Source organism: Somniosus microcephalus, chromosome 9 (assembly GCF_052327205.1).
Source record: "Somniosus microcephalus isolate GS21.2 chromosome 9, FLI_Smic_1.0, whole genome shotgun sequence".
Taxonomy (NCBI): domain Eukaryota; kingdom Metazoa; phylum Chordata; class Chondrichthyes; order Squaliformes; family Somniosidae; genus Somniosus; species Somniosus microcephalus.
In genome coordinates this window covers 178,450,362-178,466,255 of record NC_140995.1, presented here as the reverse complement: position 1 = coordinate 178,466,255, position 15,894 = coordinate 178,450,362, and the positions used below count along the sequence as shown (strand labels likewise).

The 15,894-nt window shown below is 45.4% G+C and overlaps 1 protein-coding gene across 1 annotated transcript in view; it reads right to left on the bottom strand.

The window, feature by feature from the left end:
* The window catches only part of ube2j1 (ubiquitin-conjugating enzyme E2, J1), a 54,167-nt gene extending 44,050 nt beyond the window's left edge, over nucleotides 1-10,117 (bottom strand). Inside the window, exon 1 of the mRNA XM_085997636.1 lies at nucleotides 9,691-10,117. Within this exon, the coding sequence (XP_085853762.1) occupies nucleotides 9,691-9,721 (31 nt within the window). The 5' untranslated portion in view covers nucleotides 9,722-10,117. The remainder of the gene's footprint in view (nucleotides 1-9,690) is intronic.
* Nucleotides 10,118-15,894: the final 5,777 nt, after the last annotated feature.

The window sequence follows — 15,894 nt, the reverse complement described above, 5'->3', positions numbered from 1 at the left end:
CCTTTTGCTGCTGCTTCGTATGATACAGCCATACTGAAAGCTTTGTCCAATGTTAAATCTTTTTCAGAAAGCAGTCTTTTTTGTGTTCCTTCACTTAAGAGACCGCAAACAAATTTGTCTCGAAGATAATCCGATAGTCCTGCTCCGAATTGGCAGTACTTTGATAGCTTTCTTAATTCGGTTAGGTAATCAGCGTTACTTTCATTCTTGTGTTGATTTCTCTTGAAGAACTTGAATCGTTCCGCTATCAGCAGCGGTGTTGGGTTTAAATGCTCCTGCAGGGTATCAACAATTTATTTAAAAGTCTTGTCCTTTGGTTTGGCTGGAGTGATTAAATTTCATAACAGCCCGTATGTCTTCGCGCCCATTAAGTTCAGAAGTACTGAAGCTTTTTTTTTCATCTGTTATTCCATTTGCAGTGCAATAAACCTCTACTCTTTCCACGTATGTGGTCCAATCTTCTATTTCGCCATCAAAAGCCTCAATATTACCAGATTTAGGCATTTCAGAAAAGATATGGCGCTTCCCGCGTTTTTTTTTCCTCTCTGTAGCAACGATATGGCGCTTCCCGCGCTTTCCCGCCGCTGCTACCAATAACGCTGTTTTACTGTGGTTTCCGTTTATTCACTGTTGGAGACTCGTTCCCGACGGAGGTCTAAACGCTGACCTGCTTGCCGCGCCGGCCGTCTCTCGAGTGCACCCTCCCAGTCCGTTATTGCTTGCCTCCGATTTCGCTGCCTGTCTCAGCTGTGGAGCCCGCCGCTGGAGCTCCAGCCTGACGCCCAGGAAGGATTAGCGCAGTACCTGTCACCAGCTTGGCCAGCTGGTGAAACCACAGTTTCTCTTACTTCCTTGAGTCTTCTGGACGCTGGGGGAATCGATGTCCTTGAGGTGCTGCCGAATCGAAGTCCGTTTCCACTTCGTCGCCACTGTAGTGTCCGTGTGTAGATAAAGACACTGAAGACAGGAGTTGGTTCATAGGTATTTACTAAGCAAGTCTGGGGGGGGGGGGGGGGGGTTTCTAAAGGATATACACAATACACAGGCTTATATAGCCCAAGTGGCAATTACCGGCATTACGCACACCTGGGGCTCTTAAAGGCACATACACCACAGCATTCTCTTCTATTTTTATCGAGGCGGTTACGCCTTTAAGCGTGCCCAGTTCTCCTTGAAATACCTCTTTGGCGTTAGCTAAGATTGTTGACAATCGTCCAGGAGTGACGTCGTCATCCTTTTTACCAGCCACCATCAGTGCCTGAATGGAGTGCCAGTCTAAACTTATCTTTCTGATCCATTCATGTCCCAATAACGGTGGTCCACCATCTTGCAGTATGTACAGATACAATTTCTGTATTTCCTTGCCGTTGTATTCGACAGGCACCCTTATTTTTCCGCTGGGGTATACTTTTTGCCCCGTATACGTCTTCAAGACAATGGCTGTCTCTTTCAAGGGTATGTGTGAAAATAACCGCTTGTAGTCTCGTCGATTCATGACGGTTAGAGCTGATCCTGTATCCAATTCCATTTTGACTTGGGACCCTGCTATCGTGAGGGTGACCCAAATAGTTCGGTGATCCTCTTTTGCGATTACGTTGTGAAGTTTGAGACAGCTTAGTCTCTTATTCCCGGATTCACTATCGCTCATCTGGTCTTCGGAACTACTGTCCGTCATCTTTTGTACTTTCCTGTACGGTTCCTTAGTAGCCTTTTTGTTATCGTTGGTCTTCTTCCCAGACCTGCAAACTCGTGCAATGTGTCCCATCTTTCCGCATTGCCTGCATATTTTGTCCTTGGACCAGCAGTCCTTCTGGTCATGGGTTGTTCTGCCGCAGCGATAACATTTTGCAAATCCCCGTGTCATTTCGTGGGTGCCGTATTTCTGCAGCTCCCCTTGCTGCTGCTTCGTACGATACTGCCACGCTGAAAGCCTTATCTAGCGTCAGCTCTTTCTCTGAGAGTAACCTCTTCTGGGTTCCTTCACTCAGGAGTCCACAGACAAATTTGTCCCGTAAGGTATCTGCCAATCCTGCTCCGAACTGGCAGTGCTTTGATAGCTTGCGTAGTTCCGTAAGGTAATCAGCATTGCTCTCATCTTTATGCCGATTTCTCCTGTGGAATTTAAATCTTTCTGCTATCAGCAGCGGTGTAGGATTTAGGTGTTCCTGTAGGATAGCAACAATTTCGTTAAAACTCTTCGCCTTCGGTTTGGCTGGAGTAATCAGGTCCCGCAATAGGCCTTACGTTCTTGCGCCCATTAAGTTTAGCAGTACCGATGCCTTTTTCTCATCGGCTACTTAGTTTGCCTTGCAATATACTTCAACTCTTTCCACATACGTGGTCCAGTCTTCTATTGCATTATCGAAGGCAGTGATATTGCCAGTCTTCGGCATCTTGGAAATCTAAGATGGCGCCTCCCGCGCTTTGCCTTCTTCCCCGATTTAACAAAATGGCGCCTGCCGCGCTTTGCCTTCTTTCCCGCTGGATTAAGATGGCGCCTCCCGCGCAGTCTTCTCCGCTGTTACTAGCGTTTTATGCCTTGATGGCGACGCCCTATGGTCTTCGCGCACTTCCCCCCCGCGCTGCTGCCAACGCCGCTCTCCGCGGTTCCCGTGGCAAACTGCAGCTCCTCGCGGCTTTCTGCGCGTTTAATTTTTATTCTTTCCCCGTCGTCGGAACAACCCTGCGGGACTCTTGCCTCCCTCTTCTTGGGTCTGTACGCTGCCCGGCTTCGTAGCACTGGCCGCGCCGTGTGCTCCACCCTCTCTCTCCTCTTCCCAACAACGCTGCTCGGCCCCGTTGCAAAGCCACCCGCTCGAGCTCTAGACCGCCGCAGCCCAGGATCAGTGTACTACCTGCCACCAGCCCGATTAGCTGAAGCACCATCGACGGGATAACCAAGCCCCGCTCTCAACAGCCTCTCCTGCAAATCTTCAACTCCGCTGACTCAGAGGCGGATGCCCACGGTCGACGCCCGTTTCTTCTATTTCTTTCTTCCTTCTGGCCTCGACCTCTGACAACTTCGCTTCAGGGATGGATCCCCATGAGGTGGTGCAGACTGTAGGTAAGTTCGTATCTGCTCGTCGCCAGTATTATGTCCGTGTATAATTGAGACACGGACTGCAGGAGTTGGTTATAACAGGTCTCTACTGAATGGAGGCAACCTGGAACTACTATGCAAATGTTACTACACAGGCTTATATACAGGGGTGGTCACTACTAGTACTGCAGTATACAGGGGCTGCAGAATATAGTTCCTTCTGCAAAGTACATACACTACAGGACCCTTCATCAGAACTATTCTATTGTACTAGTGAACCTTCGTTGCACTCCCTCTAAGACAAGCATATCCTTCCTTAGGTAATTCTACTAACAATGTCAAAATACAAAGGAAAAATTACTCAGTTGGACAAGTGTATTCCTACTGTTGATGCATTTAACCTAATCCGGTACACTTTAGTCCAATTTGTTACAGAATGGGGGAAAATAATAGCATTTGAAGGGCTCCATTAGACAGTTTAAAAAATAAAAGCCACTCCTGATAATTCAAAGTTTTTTTACACTAAAATATAGAATTGTCCATGTGGTGTATGTGCCTTTAAGAGCCCCCTGTGTACTGTAATGCCGGTAATGGCCACTCGGGCTATATAAGCCTGTATATTGTCTTGTATCTGTTAGTTCACCTCCAGACTTTGTTCAGTAAACACCTGTGAAACCAACTCCTGCCTTCCGTCTCTATTAACACACGGCTACAACAGTCCAGTCATTTGAATTAAGCCACACAAATAACAGCAAAGTAGGAACGCCGTACTGAAAAATTCCAAATGATCATAATTTGAATGAAGCGCTGTAGCCATTAATTCTGCCATGGTGTCAAGCTGATGCGACCTAGTGATGGCAATTCTGGGGATTTCCTTAGTGCACTTTGTTTCCTAGCAATGGCAAGTGCATGTTGAGAGTCCAGTTTCTGAACTCACACTCCCTGCAGCTCAGGCTCCCAGGGTCTGCAGTACTTTTTTAAAACCACAGTGTGGGGATCGGTCTTGAAGCCAATCCAAAGTAATTAGACACTATAATAATGCACTATAATTTTTTTAAATAATTTTCTTGTAAATATTGTAATTTTTTTGTATATCACAAACCTTATTTACAATTAGTAAATGCTCAGCTGAAGGAGAAACCAATAAAGTGATAATTTGATTGTTCCTCTTTTATTGGTAAATCTTGCAGACTACTCATACTCGAGGGGTTTTCATATGTCCTTAGTAGTTTCTCATCGGAAATGTATCTGTCCAGTTCCCTCACGCTTTATTCGCATATTCCCTACTTGTTCAGTGTTTGATTTGTTACTGTTTTATGAAATCAAAATGAGAGCCAAACTGCAAGAAATTATGAATAAAACATGCTAGATGCTCTTAATATATTTTAAGTTTCACATATAGCACAAGCTGCAACACATTTCCTTTAACACTTTTTCATTGCTAAATTTATTCTAACCTAGGCAAATTTATTTGACGCACGTGATTGACTCACAGCCCTGACTTCATTTTTTCAACAGCTGTAGCTATTAGCAGTTAAAGCTGACTAAAAGCAATGAAACAGCTCTAAGCAAGGTGCAAATGTAGCAAAGTTTATTTTTGTTAAAACAATGATTGTTAGATAAGTTACACAGACTCTTGCACCGAGCTCTCTTTCTCAAAGGTGTAAAACAATCTTAAATTGCTCTATGTTTTGGCTCTAAGTACATAGCGGTTCTACAATACACCTTTTTAGTTGACCTGTCAGGCAAAGCCAGGATTCTGATCTGCAATCATAAAAGTAACTGATATCTGCATTCATTTCAGCATCGACTTTGTAGTTTAAAAAGGATATAAATTCTATTTTACATGGTATAATCCTTATAAGCTTACTGCAAGAAGAGCCACATGAAATTCACATATATTTTTCTAACAAAATTAAAAAGGTCCTGTACAAATGCAAACTAATTTATGAAACAGAACTCAGATTCAGTTAGATTGTTTAATAATACCTACGGTAAATTGGTTTTCAAAAACTTTTAGCTTTTGAGTATTATATGCAAATCCAACTTATAACTGATCAGACTGTGCATCACAATTTAGGTTGAGACTGTGCAAACTAAATTCGCATAGGACACAATTTTCCTAAAGAAACAGGACATGTATTTCATCCAACTGAATTGCTATCTATTTGGCAATCCATGCAAGAATTGATTCTGGAAAATAAAAATTCCTTTGAAGTGCTTAACTTGGTTTTCTAATGAAAGTTACATCTGAACATAGCTACAACCCAGCATGTGTGTGAACAGAATTGCCACTTATAAGTGAACAGTAGACAGCCACAACAAACTGCACAAGGACACCCTTAATGTATGATCCAGTATTATATCCAGGCTCTTTTAGACTACAAACAGCTCCACAAAGTTTTGTACATTCTGGGTCAGACATTTATTTCACATTTCCAATAATGAATTTAAGGAAAAAAACTTTTACATTACTACCCCGGCAACAACCACCAGCGATGTCAGTAGTAACACGACTATTTTGTAATAACAAAACAAACACTGCCCGTCTGTTCCCCACCCCATTCTACATAGGATATATGGCACAGAAACAGGCCATTCGGCCCAACCAGTCCATGCCGGCATATAGGATATACGGCACAGAAACAGGCCATTCGGCCCAACCAGTCCATGCCGGTGTTTATGCTCCACACGAGCCTCCTCCAGTCTTTCCTCATCTAAATCTATCAGCATAACCCTCTATTCCCTTCTCCCTCATATGTTTGTCCAGCCTCCCCTTAAATGCATCTATACTATTCGCTTCAACCACTCCCTGTGGTAGCGAGTTCCACATTCTCACCACTCTCTGGGTAAACAGGTTTCTTCTGAATTCCCTATTGGATTTCTTGGTGACTGTCTTATATTGATGGCCTCTAGTTATGCTCTTCCCCACAAGTGGAAACATTCTCTCTGTATCCACTCTATCAAAACCTTTCATAATTTTAAAGATCTCTATTTGGTCACCCCTCAGCCTTCCTTTTTCAGGAGAAAAGAGACCCAGCCTGTTCATCCTTTCCTGATATGTATACCCTCACATTTCAGGTATCATCCTTGTAAATCTTCTCTACACCCTCTCCAGTGCCTCTATATCATTTTTATAATATGGCGACCAGAATTGCACGCAGTACTCCAAGTGTGGTCTAACCAAGGTTCGATACAGGTTTAGCATAACTTCCCTACTTTTCAATTCTATCCCTCTAGAAATAAACCCTAGTGCTTGGTTTGCTTTTTTTAAGGCCTCGCTAACCTGTGTCGTAACTTTTAGTCCTTTAGTAGGGATTCCATTATTTTACCTACCACCGATGTTAAGCTGACTGGTCTATAATTCCCTGGACATGTTCTATCCCCCTTCTTAAATATCGGTAGTACGTTAGCTACCTGCCAGTCCTCTGGCACTACACCTTTTTCTAATGAATTATTAAATATGTGTAGTAATGCCTCTGCTATCTCTTCCCTAGATTCTTTTAAAATGTGTGGATGCAATCCAGGGGTTTTATCCTCTTTTTGATTAGTTTATTTAATATATCCCCTCTTTTTATTTTAAATGCACTTATCTCATTACTAATATCATCCAATGTCATGTCCACCTGTTCTATCTCCCTGGTAAATATTGAAGCAAAATAATTATTTAATATTTCTGCCATCTATCATTACCTGCAGTATTATCCTGTCTATCCCTTAATGACCCTATTCCCATCCCAACCTTCCTTTTTTTAAATTGGTGCCTATAAAATATTTTACTATTTTGTTTTATGTTCCTTGATAAGTTCCTCTTTGCCTAATTGTTTCTTTGACTTCTCTCCTAATCATTTTATATTCTCCCTCATCATGCACTCCCCTGCTGTCTATGTACTTAAGGTGTGGAGATGCCGGTGTTGGACTGAGGTGGACAAATGTAAGAAGTCACACAACACCAGGTTATAGTCCAACAGTTTTATTTGAAGTCACAAGCTTTCGGAGCGCTGCTCCTGCGTCAGGTGAAGTGGAGAGATGCCCCATTTCTCTTGACTCAACATTTCAACGACTGTCCGTCTCCGCCCTTTGCAGTTATTTCTTCAAAGGGCGGAGACGGACAGTCGTTGAAATGTTGAGTCAAGAGAAATGGGGCATCTCTCCACTTCACCCGACGAAGGAGCAGCGCTCCGAAAGCTTGTGATTTCAAATAAAACTGTTGGACTATAACCTGGTGTTGTGTGACTTCTTACATATGTACTTAATGTATGCCTCTTTCCTTACCCTCAATTGCTCTCTTATGGCTTTATTCATCCATGGAGTCTCATTATTGTTTCATTTGTTCTTTCCTTTTAGTGGAATATATTGTTTTAAATGTTTCCCATTGCTGTTCTACATCGTTGTTTGCCAATATTGTTGCCCTTTTTTTCCTCCAAGTTCTATTCTCAGCCCCTCAAAATCAGCTTTTCTCCAATCTACTAACTTGGTTTTCGTCATACTTATGTCCTTCTCAATTATCATCTTAAAGCGTATTATATTATGGTCACTATTGCCTACATGTTCCCCTACCTTTACTTCTCTTATCTGCTCTGGTTCATTCCCCATTACTAGATCCAATAGTGAATCCTCCCTTGTTGGGCTTTTTATATATTGGGTTAGAAAGGAGTCCTGTACAGAGTGTCGGAACTCCATTCCCTTATCCCCTTTACCTACCTCTTCTGTCCAATTAATATCAGGGTACTTGAAATCTTTCTTATATACACAGTATTTAGATTTTAGAAAATAAAACATCAGTTTTCCTCCATCCTACTGTTCCTGCTGGTGGTGGATTCGACCTCTCGCAAATCTAACCCCTGGATGGTTAAAAACTAGTTCCTAAGGCCAGTATTCTAGTATCTCCATCCACAGTGGCCACCATGACAGATACTGATGGCCAGCATCCAGACTGAATAACTAATGACTATGCAGTTCCAGCAAGTTTATTAATTGATGATCAAAGCTGATGAGAAATAGCACTCATTCCATATGAATTCCTTTTAAAACAATATATCAACTTAGAACTGAAAAGTGACCAAATAGCATCTCAAGTCCCATGTGGCTCTCATTTTCCATCTAATTGACAGTATAGGGAAGGTACCTGAAAAAGAAGAAACACAAACCTTCCACTAACATTCTCATGTTTCAATTTCTACATCAATGTTGTGCTAGATAGCACTAAGTGACAGTTCCAGGTACTTCTGAAAGAATTGCAGCACTCCTTTTCACAGATAATACTGTATTAGTGGTACCCTCACCCGCAGATCTAGTGCAGACTATGCACCATCAGGTCAATGGGCTAAAAAATGGATTTGTGGTGGGTGCTTGGCATGGTTCAAGAGGGGATCTCAAAGATCTTCATGGGAAGCTACATATGAATAAGAATTTTAAAACTGTGGCAAAAACAGGGCTGATGGATGAGTGAGATTTGGCATGGAATAGATAAGGGCAGTAAAATTTTGAATGAGCTGATGTTGACGGAGAATGAAGGATGAAATGCCAGCCAGGACAGCACTGGAATAAAACAAAAAGTAAAATATTGCGGTGCTGGAAATCTGAGAGAAAATTCTGGAAACACTCAGCAGGTCAGGCAGGATCTGCAGAGAGAGGAAGGTAGTGTTAATGTTTCAGGTCAATGACTTTAGTCAGAACCGAGCATTCGAATAGTTGAGTCTAGAGGTAACAAAGGCACAGATGAGCGTTTAAGTGGCAGAGGGACTGAGGTGAGTGATGTTAGATGGATAGTATACAGGGGTCAGAATCACAGTTTAGGTTGTGAACAGTTGCAAGGAGCCCAAAGACAATGGCTTCAGTCTTCCCAATGTTTAACTGGAGGAAACTGCAGCTCATCCAAGGCTGGATGTCAGACAAGCAGTCCGACAACACTGAAGTATCGGATGGGTCAAGAGAGGTGGCGTTGAGGTAGAGCTGGGTGCTGCCAGGTCTATAGACAGATCCACCTTCTCAAGAGCAATTAGGGATGGGCTTTCCTCCCTTTCCCTGCCCCTACACTTGCTTAAAAATCTGTTACATCACTAACTTTTTCCAGTTCTGACAAAGGGTCATCAACCTGAAACGTTAACTTTTTTTTTCCTCTCTCCACGGATGCTGCCTGATCTGCTGAGTGTTTCCAGCATTTTCTGTTGTTATTTCAGATTTCCAGCAGCCACGGCATTTTGCTATTGTATGGGCAATAAATGTTGGCCTTGCCAGCGACGCCCACATCCCAGGAACGAATAAAAAATGTTGCCAAAGGGCAGTAAGTTAAAGGTCAGTGAGCCTCATCCAGCCGGGTTATCGGAATCCTGGAAACATGTCCGGCAGTGACGGGCTACTCGGGCCTGACCACCCTGGGCAGAAAGTGACGGAGCCATTCGACACCAGCCACACTGGAGATCCCGGGGAGCCGGGCACGGGTGTAGGCCTGTACAACACAGGGTGGGGTGGCGGTGGAGAGGGAAGAGGGAGAGCCGCACACCAGTCAGGTGATCAGCCAAAGACCGACCGGGCAAAGGCCTGGCCCACAGCCGGTAGGAGACCGGCTGGCTCTGCTCCGGGATCGGGCTTGGAAACGGGTCGCAGGAGGGGGGAATGTGGGAATTCGGTTTTCCGGTGTCACTCACCCGGGTTCCTCAGGTTGTACTGAACTTCCATGTTGTTGTCGCTGTTGTTGATGCCGCCGCTCCACCGACAGCGGGCTCGAGCTCGAGCTCCCGCGGGCACACCGAAACGTCACACACACCCCTTAACCCCACCCGCCCCTCTCGCTCCGGCCTGGGGACACTGCAACGTCACACCCGCCCCTCTCACTCCGGCCTGGGGACACTGAGACGTCACACACACCTTAACCCTACCCGCTCCGGCCCGGGGACACTGAAACGTCACACACACCCTAACCCGGCTCTCGGAGGGGTGTTCTGTCTTGAAGTCGCTGCCTCTCTCACAGAACCCCCGGGGGACCCGGGCGGATGTTTAGCCTTTTGTGACGTGGCAGTAACTTTGTAGATCCTGGCGCAGGTTGGGCGGGGGCAGAGACGCGCGCGCAGCTCCGGCCCGGCCTCGACCCGCCTGCTCCCACTTTCCTCCAATGAAAAGCGGGCAGGAAGCGAGAGTCGCTGCTGCAGAGGACACGTCGCCTGCCTCTGTAGGGCTGGTTAAATCGGGCTCAGGTTAAGAAATAACTGCGCCGCACACCCAGCACCTAAGAGCTGCATTTGGGATACGTGCTCACTCATCAAAATAGGTCGCATTTTGTAAAGCCAAAATGAACGGTCGTCAGTCACAATGAGTGACGCTTGTCGCTGTGGTAGTATCACTTTTGATTTGACACCCCCTCTCCCCAAATAAAAGTCGCAAAACAAAACAAGCAGGGCAGACAAGGGGTAATGTATTGTAAAACATAAGTGTTCAGATGCTGGAGAAATGCAAATTTAACCGAAAAGGACATTTAGCTCAACCATCTCCATCACACATCCGCTAATGTGTGTCGAAAGCTGATTTGGGACTTTCCACCCTGAAACCACAGGGAATTCTCCGTGTCCACATAGTCAGCCTTCCGAAGTTGGAGAGGAATAACAAAATGCAATAGACTTATGCACATGTTTAAAAAAAATAATTGTACATTTGAGTGGTTGGATATGACTCCTCCAGCTGGACAACTGCCAATTCGCTATGCCCGTGTTATCCTATCGCACAGTCAAAATTACCCACAATATGTGGAATGTATTTATTTCTTTGTCTTACATTAATGACTTCAAGCACACTTAGTTTTTAATTCTTTCAAGGAGGAAGCACAGTCACCTTTTCTATAAGTGTCGGGCAGGTCTTCTTAGGCAGTCCCTTGGAACCGAGGATGACTTGCTTCCACATTAAAAATGAGTTAGCAGGTGACTAATGAATCCAATGCGGGACCTACAGTCTCTGTCACAGGTGGGGCAGACGGCGGTTGAAGGGGCGGGTGGGTGGGGTGCTTGGGTTGACGTGCGCTCCTTGTGCTGCCTGCGCTTGGCTTCCGCTTGCTCCCAGCGAAGAGACTCGAGGGGCAGGATTTTCATTGGACTGTGGAGGCAGGATTGGAGGCATGTGGGGGGTTAAAATCCCGAAATCAGGGGGCACGAACCCATCCCGCCTCCATGCCAGTTTCAAAGGAGGCGGTTACCCGACCCGCACTGGGAGCCGCCTCCACGAGGCGGGAAGGGGATTAGTGCCAATTAACTGCCTGATAACAGGTAGTTAACAGGCAGTTTTTAGCCTAATCCCTATTTTTATTCTTGAAGTGTGGGATTCCTGACGGCTCCAAACCACGCCAAGTTAGCGAGGCGGGCTGTCAGGCTGAAGGGCTTGGAGGGGTCGAGATGTCCGGTGTTCAGGTGAGTGATGGGGGCATGAGTGCAGAGATAAGTGTGTTTGGTGTGTGTAAAGTAGTTTTACTTACCTTTACAGCCTTCCTTCAGGTCTCGGGAGTCCCTCGTCTCACCGGCACAGAAAGCAGAATGGCCGCGATGTCAAAAATTGCAGCATTCAGCTTTCTGTGCCAGAGAGATCTCTAAATCATCCGGAGAGGAATTAATTTGGAGTACAGATTGTCAGTGTTTGACAGCTTCAAACAGCTGTGAAATGCTGATATTTCATCTGTCAAAAGGTCTTGACAGATGAAATGTCAATCTGTGATGTCACCTATTGCCGGGTGGCCCTTAATTGGCCTGCTGAGCCTGCTGGGCGGGCTCAACAAGGTCAATCAAGTCAAAATCGCGTGGGTTGGCTACAACTCGATGGAGGCGGGACAACAACCCCGAAAGTTGTAGTCCCCCCTCCTACCTGCCTCCTCAATGAAAATCCAGCCCGAGGTGTTCAGCACCTTCCCGGATGCTTCTCCTCCACTTTGTGCGGTCTTGGGCCAGGGATTCCCAGGTGTCGGTGGGGATGTTACACTTTTTCAAGGAGGCTTTGAGTGTGTCCTTGAAGCGTTTCCTCTGCCCACCTGGGGCTCTCTTGCCGTGCCAGAGCTCCAAGCAGAGCACTTGTTTTGGGAGTCTCGTATCGGGCATGCGGACAATGTGACCCGTCCATCGGAGCTGATCGAGCGTGGTCACAGCTTCGATGCTGGGATGTTGGCCTGAGCAAGAACACAGACGTTGGTGCGCCTATCCTGCCAATGGATTTGCAGGATCTTGTGGAGGCAACATTGGTGGTACCTCTCCAGTGCTTTGAGGTGCCTGCTGTACATGGTCCATGTCTCTGAAGCATACAGCAGGGCGGGTATCACTGCTGCTCTGTAGACCATGAGCTTAGTGCCGGGTTTGAAGTCCTGGTCTTCAAAAACTCTCTTCCTCAGGCAACCGAAGGCTGCACTGGCACACTTCGTAGTTGGACTTCGTAGTCGACGTCTGCCCTGGTTGACAGTAGGCTCCCGAGGTATGGAAAGTGGTCCACGTTGTCCAAGGCCTTGTCGTGGATTTTGATCATCGAGGGGCAGTACTGTGTGGTGGGGGCAGCTTGGTAGAGGACCTTTGTCTTACGGATGTTTAGTGTAAGGCCTATGCTCTCGTACGCTTCGGTGAAGGTGTTGACGATGGTTTGGAGTTCGACCTCCGAGTGAGCGCAGACGCAAGCGTCGTCTGCATACTGTAATTCGACGACAGAAGATGGGACGACCTTGGATCTGGACTGGAGGTGCGGGGGTTGAACAGTTTCCCGTTTGTTCTGTAAATTAGCTCCACTCCAGCGGGGAGCATACTGAGGGTGAGATGGAGCATTGCAGCAAGGAAGATCGAGAAGAGCATTGGTGCGATGACACAGCCTTGCTTGACCCTGGTTCGTACGTGAATTGGGTCTGGTGGAACCGTTGGTCAGGATCACGGCTTGCATGTCGCCGTGAAGCAGGCGGACAATGGTGACAAACTTTTGAGGGCAGCCGAATTTGAGGAGGACACTCCATTATCCCTCACGGTTGACAGTGTCGAAGGCCTTTGTGAGATCAAAGAAGGCCATGTAGAGCGGTTGGTGCTGTTCTCTGCATTTCTCTTGTAATTGACATGCGGTGAAGATCATGTCCATTGTGCCCCTTAGTGGGCGGGATCCGCATTGCGACTCTGGGAGGAGCTCTTCGGCCACTGGGAGAAGGCGATTGAGGAGGATTCTTGCGATGACTTTCCCTGTGGCAGACAGCAGGGAAACTCCTCTGTAATTACCGCAATCAGACTGGTCACCTTTATTGAAGATGGTCACAATTACGGCATCTCCGAGATCCCCTGGCATGCTCTCCTCCTTCCAGATAAGTGAAATGAGTTCATGAATTCGTGCCAGTAGTGCTTCTCCACCATGTTCTAGTGCCTCGGCGGGGATTCCAGCTGCTCCCGAGGCCTTGTTGTTCTTCAGTTGTCGGATGGTCTTTTCAACCTCATGGTACGTAGAATGTGTTTGGCGAGCGATCCATAACTGAGAATATTTCTTTACAGCCTCACTTTTAAAATCTGCTAACCACCTTCCTAGTAATGACATTAGTAATTATAAAAAATCAGTGTTTTAGTTTGACTGTACCCAAGTCAGAATTCTCTCAGATTCAACCGTGGCATTTTATTTATCAAAAAGTGCAAAATTTAATTTCTGTAAATGATATTTCATGTGTTAGTCTCAGTCACACACACAGTACTGCAATGTCAAAAAAGCTGGTGCCCAATTTAACACCACACAATATGACTGGTGCAAACACCAAACAGGTGGTCAGGAAAATCACCATCAACATTTAGCACATGGGTTCAAATGAACCGGATATACTCTTCCGGTTCTAAGAGAACCTGTGTGGGAAAAACCAGCAACAGAAAAGGCCTGGGGTGGAGGGAAGAGAGAGAGAGAGGTGTAGGAATCAGCGAGAGACAACTGGTACAGGTGTGTAAGAAATCAAAGAGCACAAAGGGAATTCAGCGCAGGAAAAATAAATGATAAAATGAAGCATCAACAAGTACAGAAGAAAAATGTAATGATGAAGAACTCCAGGAGAGAAACACTAAGATGAGTGGAGACCAGTGAAGGGAAGGAGAATGTCAGAAGGACAGTGGCACAGCAGGAAATGTTGCCTGCAAGAGCCTTGTGTGAGCCCGAGATCCCCGACTGCAGTGGAGGTGCACAGAAGACTCAACAGGAAAGAAAATACTTGCAGTTGAGACTGAGGTAGCCCTGAAAAAAAAACTGTTGTAGAGGCAAAAAAAGAGAAATACAAAAGGGAAAAATAAGAGAAGAGTGAAAAGTGAGGGAAGAGAGACACCATTGATGTAGAAGAAAAACAGAACTGGAGGGAGAGGCAAAAATGAGGGAGAGTTAAACAGAAGTGGTAGAGGAGAGGAAGAAAAAGAGAAAATCAGAAGTGGAGGAGGAAAAGGAGAAACAAAAGTAGGGGAACAGGGTAGAAGCACAAAAGTGAAGGAAGAGGAAAAAAGAGTGTTTTTTTGGTAATATTTTTCCATTAACAGTATCCTTAGCTAGAAGAGCACGAGAGGCTGAGTGTTTTTTTGCTGCTCCCAGCTCAAAGCAAGTTTGAGAACTACTGAATCAGTTTGAATTATTTAAATTTATTGTCAAGCATGACAGCTGGGCTCAAGCAAGCCTCTAGCAAAGGCATGTGGGCGAGCGATGCACATAGATGGCCTTTTAGTGTGCCTACCATCATTTTGTGGATGGGGCATGCATGTTGGCAAACCTCCTGTTCCCTTATCATTTTGTGGGTGGTTGCATCTATGCAAAATGGAGTGCAGAATATTTTCAGCATTTCAAAAATACAGTATTTCCTTAATACAGCCACATATCAGCTTGTCTTTTTTTCAAACCAGCATGTTATTATTTTACTTACTCAACCAGAATATAAAACAAATAACAGGCAGCTATATATATATCTGGGTACTCAACATCTGATTCATAAAGTGCATAGAGCATTGTCGCATGTCAATACTAGATTAATTCAAATAGGAGGGAACTTCTGCTTAGTTCTACAGCATTTGTACTCAGTTGTTAAACATAGTGCAGTGGAGCACCAGTACCTTATGAACTACTTAACTCAGAGAACCTGTTTAGAATCCAGGGCAGGGAAAGGTAAATGAAGGTAACCTGTTCCATGATCTCTTCTATGAGTCACACGTCAACTTGCACTCAGGAATCTCAATGCTAAACACAAACTTGTACAGCAATTAGTTTGGAGTTTTCAGAGCCGGTAGCTTCGAAGAACAGAAGTGACTCTTTACTCTCCCAATGCCTCAGTTAGTAAGTGCACTGCCCCATATGGAACTAGGCCGTGCAGGCCAAGAAGGTTAGCTGAATCCCAGCAAACCTCAACACACCTGCACTAGGCAGGGGTAAAAATTCATTCACGGTCCAACTCGCAATCAGCAACTCCTCCTGGAAAGTCTGTGTGTGTGTGTATGGACATCACGTGAGGACAGTATCAGTCTTGTCTGCGTTGCCTCCTATAGATGGATTTGTCTGCTAACACTCACGGTCTTGCCTCTTACATGAAGAGTGACTACTTAGGCAGGGTGCTAGCCAGGATTGAGGCAATGACAGGCAGCTGCGTCAGTAACTTCTTTTCCGGTCTTGATTTGTTAACACAAGTAACACTGTTCAATCATGTTTCTGCGAAGAAAGTAATCATTTCCTGTAATGTAGAGTAGCAGAGAAGTCTGGTCTCCTAATGTGCTGCCCTATAATGGTCAACAACAAAAAACTGTGGATGACCATGTTTACCTCAGCAAAAAAAAATGTCATGGCTACGGCCCTGCTCATGCCTGAGGTACCAGTGAGCTACTTTAGGAGAGGAACAGAGAAAGCTGGAAGGGGAA